General features: G+C 40.8%; 1 protein-coding gene across 1 annotated transcript in view; it reads right to left on the bottom strand.

The window, feature by feature from the left end:
• Positions 1 to 9,742, bottom strand: part of waslb (WASP like actin nucleation promoting factor b) — a 21,271-nt gene that overhangs the window by 4,730 nt on the left and 6,799 nt on the right. The window contains exons 2-10 of the mRNA XM_017302693.1: positions 8,468 to 8,602; positions 8,292 to 8,378; positions 7,831 to 7,927; positions 6,032 to 6,055; positions 3,463 to 3,649; positions 3,048 to 3,090; positions 1,776 to 1,929; positions 1,423 to 1,440; positions 3 to 55 (exon numbers count right to left, since the gene is read on the bottom strand). Of these exons, the coding sequence (XP_017158182.1) occupies positions 3 to 55; positions 1,423 to 1,440; positions 1,776 to 1,929; positions 3,048 to 3,090; positions 3,463 to 3,649; positions 6,032 to 6,055; positions 7,831 to 7,927; positions 8,292 to 8,378; positions 8,468 to 8,602 (798 nt within the window). The remainder of the gene's footprint in view (positions 1 to 2; positions 56 to 1,422; positions 1,441 to 1,775; positions 1,930 to 3,047; positions 3,091 to 3,462; positions 3,650 to 6,031; positions 6,056 to 7,830; positions 7,928 to 8,291; positions 8,379 to 8,467; positions 8,603 to 9,742) is intronic.

Raw genomic sequence — 9,742 nt, 5'->3', positions numbered from 1 at the left:
TGTTGGGGTGGGGGTGGTGGAGGGGGGCCACCTCTGGGTGGAGGCGGTGGAGGAGCTAAACAAACAAAAAAAAAAAACAAACAGATCATCAAAACAGACACCTCATGTCTGTAAGAAGTCACTGACAGTTACCATAACAACCAGATTTTATTTAGTTTTTATTTCCCCCCCTTTTGTGACAACTACAGGAGGATCCTCATCATTTGACAGACTGAAATGTTTGGCAGCTCTTACATGTGCCAAACCATGCAATCATAACTAAGCCATACAGGATCAGCCTTCTCAGCTGGAGTTCATATCAATGTTAGTAAAACGGAGAAACACAGCAACCGTGTCACACTACAACCACAACAATGCAGGTATTTTATTGGCATTTTATGTGATAGAATAGACGGCGCTTGATCCGTTTCCTTCCACAAAGGATAACTATTGCTCTTTCGTTCATCAAATGTAAGAAAGCAACGATATGTCTAGTTTCCCGTTTGCTGCAAGTCCTGTAGGAGGCGAGGCAAACATGAAAGATGGTGCTCTGGTCTGATGAAACAAGTCCTAGCCACAAAAACCCCCACTTGTTGAAGAAAGTAGCTCTGCATTTTCTGTAAACACATAATTTCCGCAATGCGGTGAAAATGCGAGAAAGAATAAAAAATAAACTTTTTCGAGGGAGCAAAGCAAAAATCTTGAGAGAGCAGATGTTGAGCTTTCAGTAGGAAAACAAGCCTACACATACAGCTAGAGGTGAAGTGCTGCACTTCACATCAAAGTATTTTCGGTACTACAGGCATTCCACAAAATCCAGACCTAAATCGAATGTTGGAAGACTTGAAAATTGACATTTTTGAATCCTATCGTTTTTTTTGTGAGCTATTTCACAAAAACGAATGTTAAACGTTTCAGCCTCTAAACATACAAAGCTGTTACAAGAGTTGAAACTGAAGCTGCAGACAAAAGTTGACTTGTGATTGAAGAAAAATGCAAACTTTCCAGATTTTCATTTGGAAAAAATGTTGCGAGCGATGAATCACCATCCTCCCCCTCCCCAACTGCGCACTTCTTCATGGTGTTGGTGCTCTATCACATAAAATCCCCCCAAAATACTTTTAAGTTTGTTGTCATAATGGGACAAAATTTTTACTGCGTTCCACCATATAAAACCAAACTCCTTCTTACGCCAATCTACATGCAAAGAGTTAAACAAAGTCAACCAGAAGTTTGAAATTCTTTAGATCCCAAGAAAGGAGACGCTCTGCAATTATTCAACAAAACGTCAGAAAATGTATTTCAGGAAGTCTGGTGGCAGAGCATCACACGGCAGACAGAACCTCTGCAGGAACTGCAAAACGCCTCATGGTGGAATCTTAGCATAACTGCACATGCAGCGTCACAGTTAGCTTCCACAGCCGGTCATGCACAGAAACCTACCGCTCCACCTGGGCGGACCTGGGGATGAAACCACCACACCAGTTAGATTGTCAGCTAAAGACAATCGGCCCACTTCAAAGAAATTCACATAATCCTGAAAAAACATTTTCATACAGTCAATCTGTTCTAATGAGGCGATTTAAAAAGTACTTAAAGAAAGAAATGTGTGTTTCACTTTGTGAAGTGCGTCGCCGAAATTACCAGACATTTCAATATGTTCAACTCTATTGAGTACAACTGTCCATCCCCATTCAGCGGCTGTTCACCCCTAATTGCCTCGTTCTAACAGAAAATCAGTCTGAATCTAGATCCCACGTAAACGTGTAGAGCAGAGAGTGCGGTTGCCATCTTACCTTGTCTCCGTACCTCGTTTTTGACGGCCTCCACGCCTCCATTTTTCTCAATGAAGTCGTAGATGGCCTTGGAGGTCTCCTTGTCCTTCAGCTGAGCCTCGGAGATGCCGGCCAAATCAAACAGGTTCTTCAGCTCCGGGTCCAGGTTGTTCATCTAGAGAAGGCAAAAAGAGAAAAGGGACACAGACAAAACCAAATAAAAACATTGATACACAGTTGACAGGGAAAAAAACCAAAACATTTATACCCATCGTTAAAACTCCAAAACATACTTCAAGCTTAGTTAGATTGGAATTTAAGGGGCATGAATACTTTTTTCACTGTTATACAGACATTTGTAAATGCATAACTAACCGTCCACAACCCAAGAAAGAAAAAAAAAATATGAACATAACTAAAAAAATATCTAATTTGAACAATGAAACCTAAAGAGACTCAAATGTAATCTGATTCTCCTACAATAAATAAATAAAAGTCTGCATCATCACTATCTCAAGTAACGTGAACATAACGTCTGACATAGTATTTGACCTTGGTGACGTTTTCTGTGAAGACTTGCTTCACATTTTGAGCTGAACTTTCCGACTACATCAAAAAACTATTTCTGCGGCTCTTCCTCCACCTAGTGGCCAGTGTTGGAACATGTTCTGACCTTGACTTTCGGCTCGACAAATACCACACTATTTTGAGGAGCTTTTCTCTTTCCACATTATAAAATGTTGATGATGATACAATTCACGGTTATTGGAACCCGTTCCGATGTTTCTACTTTTTTTTTTAGAAATCTGTATATGAGCTCACATGGCTGAAAGTAGTTGATAGACTAAAAGCTCTTTGATTTTACAAAGAAAAATTAAACCTAAACTATCAATACGGAGCAAAAATAGCTCATCTATACCTTAAGAGTTAATTCACCAGGTAATAAACCTCTTGGCTCAGAGCCATGTATAAAAAGACTCCTTAATTTGTTAAGCGAAAATTCCCTGGGCTTAATTTTCTCATTTGCAGGCTGTGATCCATCTTCCTGAATTCAGCGGTTTCACCCACTGGTACGTCTGAAACTTGAGCTATAGATTATGCGGATGCACGATGATTCTCTTCCATCTGAAATCTCTTTGCCTGGGCAGCTCAGATTAACGTTTAGAAGCTGATATTACATTTAAATAATCCGTCTGCCCGACTGGATGCGGTTTGAGACGGCCTACCCGTCACGCACTCTTTCACAACCAAAGACGCGCAAGCAAACGGGAGCTCTGAATCAATGCTGCTTACATCAAAGCCGGTGTTTGGGTTCCATCCTATGTGATTAACATGCCTGTAAGAAAGAAGCAGAAGAAATGCAAGTTAAGGTAGTCAGATTAATGGCAAAAAAGTTAACAACCAGAGCTGTTCACAGTAATATTTGGTTCTTTTGTGGCCTGTAACAACTGAGTGATTGCACAGATGTTCTACACAATTTAAAGGCAACATTTTATATTTGACCAGATTTTTTTCCTGAGACATGAAAAAGAGTTGCCTTCCTTCATCAAGAAAGGAAGACTTTAAGGATTGAAGGAAGGCTGGATAACATGAAGACTAGATCAAACAAACATTAAATACACGCCATCAGGACACGGCATTTTATGACGGCGTCGATCAGTTATTACCAGGAACTAAATCAACAACGCCGACGCCAGCGGCTACTCACTGGAAGTTGCTGGGTGTGCCGATGTCAGCCTTGGTCAGCTTCTTCTTGTTCTTCACTTTTTCCTTCTTGATCCTCCTGGGGAAGGAGCCGTGCACGAGGCTGTTCATCTGAGAGTTGTTGTGAAAACGATGCGAGTTGCTGATCTCTGGGTTTTTGATGTCGATGGTCGCCATGGGCAACGCGGGTCCTGGAGAAACGGCGACCGTATGGATAACGTTAATGTTGGGAAATGAGAGAAAAGATGGTGAAAAGGAAAGCTTTAGACATTTCAGGTATAGTCCAATTAATATTAGCACAGATATTTTTTATTACCGTTACACAGAGAGAACAGAGCATATCTGCATTTGGTGGAAGTGCAAAGTCTTAGAATTCATAAGAAAAAAAACACGATACGTTAAGATGCTTCTGTGTTGAAAAAGTCAAATGATATTCACTTTACACACAGAAACATACTTCAGGCATTTGAGGATTATGACGAAATTCAGTTTCAGAGTTCAATAAAATATTGCTGCGCTGATTTTGGACTTCATTGCCAAAAAGAATCCACCGACCAGACCGTAAACCCAGGAGAAGTCTTTGAACAGTGACTCTTAAAGCATCGACTCCAACTGCAGTTCACACGTTGGGAATCTCCCTCAAACTCTTCAGCGGACTGCACTTTACAATAGAATGGTATATTGATCCTCCAAAAGGGAAAATTCAGGTACAGCAGCATCAGCAGGATTACAATATTTTAATTGGTCTCATGTAACATGCGCATTGTCTCGGAAGCAAAATGTTTGAGTTTTCGTAAGATACTGGTCATAAAAACGTAAACAAATTGTGTCGTGTCAGTTCTCAGACACATACCTCTTGAACTCGCTTTACGGAAACATTTGGGAGTTAAGCAGGGCAGTGGTGATGCCGAACGAGCGCATCGCCCTCCCGCCCTTCCCCAAACTCGCCCGCCTTCTCGGCAGCTGCTCAACCCAACGTCAACCAGCATTTTGCCCGCCAGGCTGTGAGCTCGCTCCTCCGTGCGAGCGGAAGAGTCAGAAAGAGACGGGTAGAGTTCATCCTGAGGGAGGACCAGGCAGTGGAATGAAGACAGACAGCCTGGACCCAACCCACCAGCAGCATCGGGACCAGCAGCAGCTGCTGGAGCCGCTCGTCCTCCGACCCCACCCTCAGAAAGAAGCTCCTCGCAGGGGGCCGAAAGAAAGGTTGTGCAGAACATCATGGCAGCTCTTGGAACCGATCAAAAGAAATGACATTGATGCAAGAAGCAGATCTCAGGTCTTCCTTTACAGGTCAAAAAAAATTAAGTGGTAGAAGACGTCAAGCAGGCAAAGCGTCCAGAAAGATTTAAAGACAGCCGACATTCAGCCATCCAACAGCAGACGGACATCCATCCCACTTCACTCTAAGCCGGCCGGAGTACAACGCTCCGTTCGGCTTTCCAGCATCCATCCGTTCGCTACAGCCAGCTCCTGGTCTTACCCCGCAAAAACACGCAAATGTATCTAATCCCAGATAGTTATTCTGGTCAGAGCGCTGCTGGCCTTTATGTAACTATTAAAACCCGTCCAGGGCATAATCCCATATTAATCTGTGACGTTTCTGAAACACGACGAAGCTGCGGGATGGGAGAAAAATGAGGCAGACAGCGTAAGAGAGACCAAGACGGGATGAAAACAGAGATGGATTAAATGATGAGAAAAGGGGGAAAGAGCAGCCGAGGTCGTTGACGAGCAAAGGAAAGCTGGAACAGGAAGTAGTAGAAAAGGACCACAGCTGGAGGATGATGGGAAAATGAAAACAGAATAGGCAGGAAAACAGCTCTATGAGAGACGAGAGATGCAACTCAATTTTTACATTTAGGTGAACTTCAGCTCTGAAAATCTAAGTCTGTTAAAGTACCAACTTACAATACAAATTATGATCTCTTTTTTTTTTTTTTACTTATCTACTTCTCTCTTAAATGTTGCTGATCATTAAACAGAACTCGGATGCCAGACAAATAGAAAGTGACTCAATATAGAATACAGATTTTGAAGTGATGATTTCATTCGAGGGAAAAAAATGAAAAAATAATCCAATCCAAACCAATTCCTCGTTTGTTATATCATGAAATTAAACTTGCAGTTTTACACCCTTATGAATAAAAGTCATTCAAAATCTGCATTGTATGTTCATCTTTGGCTCATGTTACATTTTGTTTCTTTATCCAAAACATCAAAGAGTCAAAAACAAAATCATAAAAGTTCAAAATACTTCCCCTTAGTTTTCCCCCAAAACTAGAGGAACCAGCTGTGATTTACATGAATCTCGGCTATATCGCACTCGGCCACTATTTTGATCGTCTGTTTTTGAAAAGCATTCAAATGTGTCAAATACGGCTTGAAAGGTCATGGCTGTTATATCGTGTTACTGGTGTAATGGATTCCTGCAACCACAAGGGGGCAATAATAACCAAGTTGTTACCCGTCAGCGAAGAGCGCCGCAAGAACGCAGCATTTAGTCAAAGGTAAAAACGATGAATCCAGATTTGATCATTGAGCATTTCATAACATACAAGTAAAAAGCCTACCATTTGGAGGGTCCCGCCTCTTCTCTGTGAACACAAATAAATCATATCATTACAACGCTGCATTTGACACGTCCTTCTACTAATTAGAGGAGAAAGCGAGCGCCAAAGTGTGCGCAGAAGAAAAAAAAAAAAAGAGCAAGAAGTTTCATCACTGTCAGTGCAGGAGTCAGCAGGTGGAGAAGAGTTGGTGAGAACATTTTAGTTGGTGCGATTTAGGAGACGACCATACCGTCTAGAAAACAATCGTCCACCTCGCCTTAAGTCTCGCCTTAAAACATAGAAAATAAGCAACAAGCGAAGGCGAGGTGGAAAAGATGACCTCGAAAAAAATACAAGTTTGTCTTCAAGTGGTTAAAGGTGCAACAGGAAATGGCGTTAGTCATAAAACGCAGAAGATTCAAAGCGGACCAGATAAAAAGGTTGAGAAATAAAAGCCGCAGAATGGAGGAAAAAAAAAAAGTTTTTAATTGAGCTTGTGATGATAAACGTGATGGAAAAGTGCTCATAAGCTTATGAAAGCGCACGCGAATTAGAAGTCGGAAGGAAACGATTAGACAGAGCATAGTCCAAAGTCTGAGAAAAGAAAACACCACAATAATTCACTCTGTTGTTTGAGAGCAGTAGTTGCTGTTAGTCAGAGACAATATATCCCTATAATAATATTATACAAAAAAAAAATTTATTTTGGAGCATCTCAACAAGTAAGAGTCCAGGAAGATTCTTTTATTGCTTTGGTAATTTAATAATAATAAAAAAATGATTCATTGCAGAGTGATGTCTTTTAAGCATCAATTCCTGTTGGTGTTCTTGGTTTTGGCTGAACTCAACTTTCCAAAAATGAGCTTAAATAGACGACTGGACTGACTCGTCAGAGTCTTCAGCAATGACCTTCTTTGGCTTATCCTGCTTGTGGAAGGTGTTGGAAACCAATTTTCCAAATTTTATACTTAAAAAAATATTTTTATTCCACTTGGATTACAGTCAAATTTTCTAAAAAAACAAAACAAAAACCAAACAAACATTGGATATCGTTATTTGAAATCCAAAATGTCTAACTCAACTTTACTGACTCCTAAGGTGCAAAAAAGAAGGTCAAAGATCTGATAAGGTGAAAGACTTAGAGAAACACCTTAAGTGCTGAGAAATAACCTTATTAGCAGAGTTGTTATGAGCCACCACTGTCACAATTAACAGAAACAAGTACTTGAAATGTATCACTCTGTGTCAAATTAATCTATTAAATTGAACTGAAACTAAAAACTACCGAAAACAAAAAAAAACTGGTCAGTTTTACCAAGATCAGTGCATCAAAGAGAGAGAGAGAGAAAAGTTTAGGCATGCATTTAATTTGTGCTCCTATTTTCATAGTAATTACAAGTCAACAATCGTATTTCATTGCATTTATTAGGCGCCATGATTTAGCTTGGAATCAGATTTTTTTTAAAAGCGAGTTGCATTGAAAATATCCCCAATCTTGCAATTGTTTCAAAGAAATAGTATCTGCAACCTTGAACTTTTTCACAATGCTCCCACATTTGGAATTTTATGTAACAGATTGATGCAGAGTGGCTCATAATTAAGGATTGAATACATATGCATGCCACTCTTCAGACGTTATTTCTGAAAACAATTAAAGTAGTTCTTTTCGCAAACAACTTTGTGCTGTGCCGTCACATGAAATCCCAGTAAAAACGCCTAGAAGATTGTGGTCGCGATATGAGAAAATGTGAAAAAGTTCAAAGCGTGTGAATAGATTTGTTTTTGCTAGTCGCCGAAGATCAACGAACAAAAGGTGGTACCTGTTTTCCTGTTTCTTTTCACCGTCAGATCTGTTAAGGCGGTATGAAAATGTTTGGTCTCCTCCTCGCTGGCGAAGTTTAGACCCACTTGGCACGTCTATAGACACACACACACACACACACACACACACACACACAAATGTGACAAAAACATAGCTTCAGCTGAACACCAACCTATTTTTAATTATGCGCATAGGGAGAGCATTCGGCTCCGTCAATCCCACACACAGCCTGTGTGAAGATCTTCACTCAACATATGCAGAGTGGAATGTTTGTTTGTCTACACTTAATTTGATCTGTTCATTAAAAAAAATTATTAATTAGCATTATTTGGAGAACGACATTTTTTTATTTTATTTTTTAGACAAAAAGTCTAAATAAGCACGAGACATGACAGACTGACAGAAGTGAAAACCAGAATCTCTCAAATGAAAACTTAAAAACAGACACGGGCAACTCACATCTCCAGCAAATGTGATGAAGTACTGTCTCTGCAGGGTATCAATGAAGCCGGTGTACAGCTCCTGTTCGAACATCGTCTTACCGTCCTGTGAGATAAAAAATAAATAGTTGGTCTTTACGTCAGTGGATGCACCGTCCACTGATTTGGTTGTGCCGAAATCATATCTCCACCCACCCTGATGTCCAAGACCCTGATGAAGTAGGAGCGCTGGGGGTTGTCCTTGACCAGACAGGCCACCCCGCAGCATCTTTTGCTCCAGCTGCCGTTTCGGTCTGCCGTGTACACCTGGACCACTCCTGAAGACAACGTCTGGAGAGGAAGAGCACGCATCACTAACCGGGTTGTTTCCAAATGGAAAATTATCTAGCAGATGTAGTAACGCACACACACACAAAAAAAGCGGATGCAGCAGTGATGAAACGCTTGCTGCTGATTCTTTGTAGTTGAATCATTCATTGAAAGGCGCGTGCTGAAAACAGCAGCGTTTCAGAGTGAGGTCATTCATTCTGAGAAATGACAGGAGTCAAACCAGTGGCCCTTATGTTAGGACGCAAGCAGCAGCGCTGGTTGTGGACAATTCCTCTGAGCAGGGCTGACCAAACCCGGGTGGTCAGAAAAACCTTACGGTGCGATTACGCCGCTGAAGGGAGGAGGAAGGAATGTAGAAAGAAATCAGCTGAAATAAATGTTCTAATAAATAAATGTTTTGTATCATCATAAGAACTTTGATTCGTCGTTATCACACGTGCAGTTACCTAAAAAAGTAGCAATAAATATTTTGTTTTGCCATAATTTTTATCGTCATCAAAATATTGCAAAATATGATGAGGAAAATTCTAAATCCATTATCACCCACTCCTACTTTAAATCATAAGTACGTGGATAAAAATGGAAAAATGTCATGTCAATCCATGGACAATTCGGCCAATCATCAAGTTCAGGATGTTGAGGTTTATAGTCAACTGTGAGTATCCTAACAATCAGATTGATTAAGCCACATATTTATCTACTGCATTTTTATCTTCAATCATCGCTATAGAAAATATAAATACCCAGCCCAGTCGGACAATACTTCATTAGACTCACTACAGCTTGGAAAATATTGTCAGGTTTTAGCATCACAAGATTTCAATTGTTAATCGATTCTCTCCAAATCATCAAACAATTGATCTTAGAGGAGCATCGAAGGACACAAAAACAGGCGTTGAAACCCAGAACTCATCTAACCTTTTTAACCTCCTCTAACAAATATTACACGGATAAGCAAAGTCGACGTCGCAGCAACGCCTTCTGCAGAAGTCGGCGCACAAAACGCAACGCTGCTGCTCAAGCACATTCATGTGGTTCTGTTCTGGCCCATTACGCGGCAGGAGCTAGCTTCAGAGTCCACACACACACACACACACACACACACACACACACACACACACACACACACACACACACACA

This window comes from Poecilia reticulata, linkage group LG23 (genome assembly GCF_000633615.1).
Source record: "Poecilia reticulata strain Guanapo linkage group LG23, Guppy_female_1.0+MT, whole genome shotgun sequence".
In the NCBI taxonomy this organism is placed as follows: Eukaryota; Metazoa; Chordata; class Actinopteri; order Cyprinodontiformes; family Poeciliidae; genus Poecilia; species Poecilia reticulata.
Note: the sequence above shows the minus strand (reverse complement) of the source record. Positions and strands in the feature narration are given on the sequence as shown.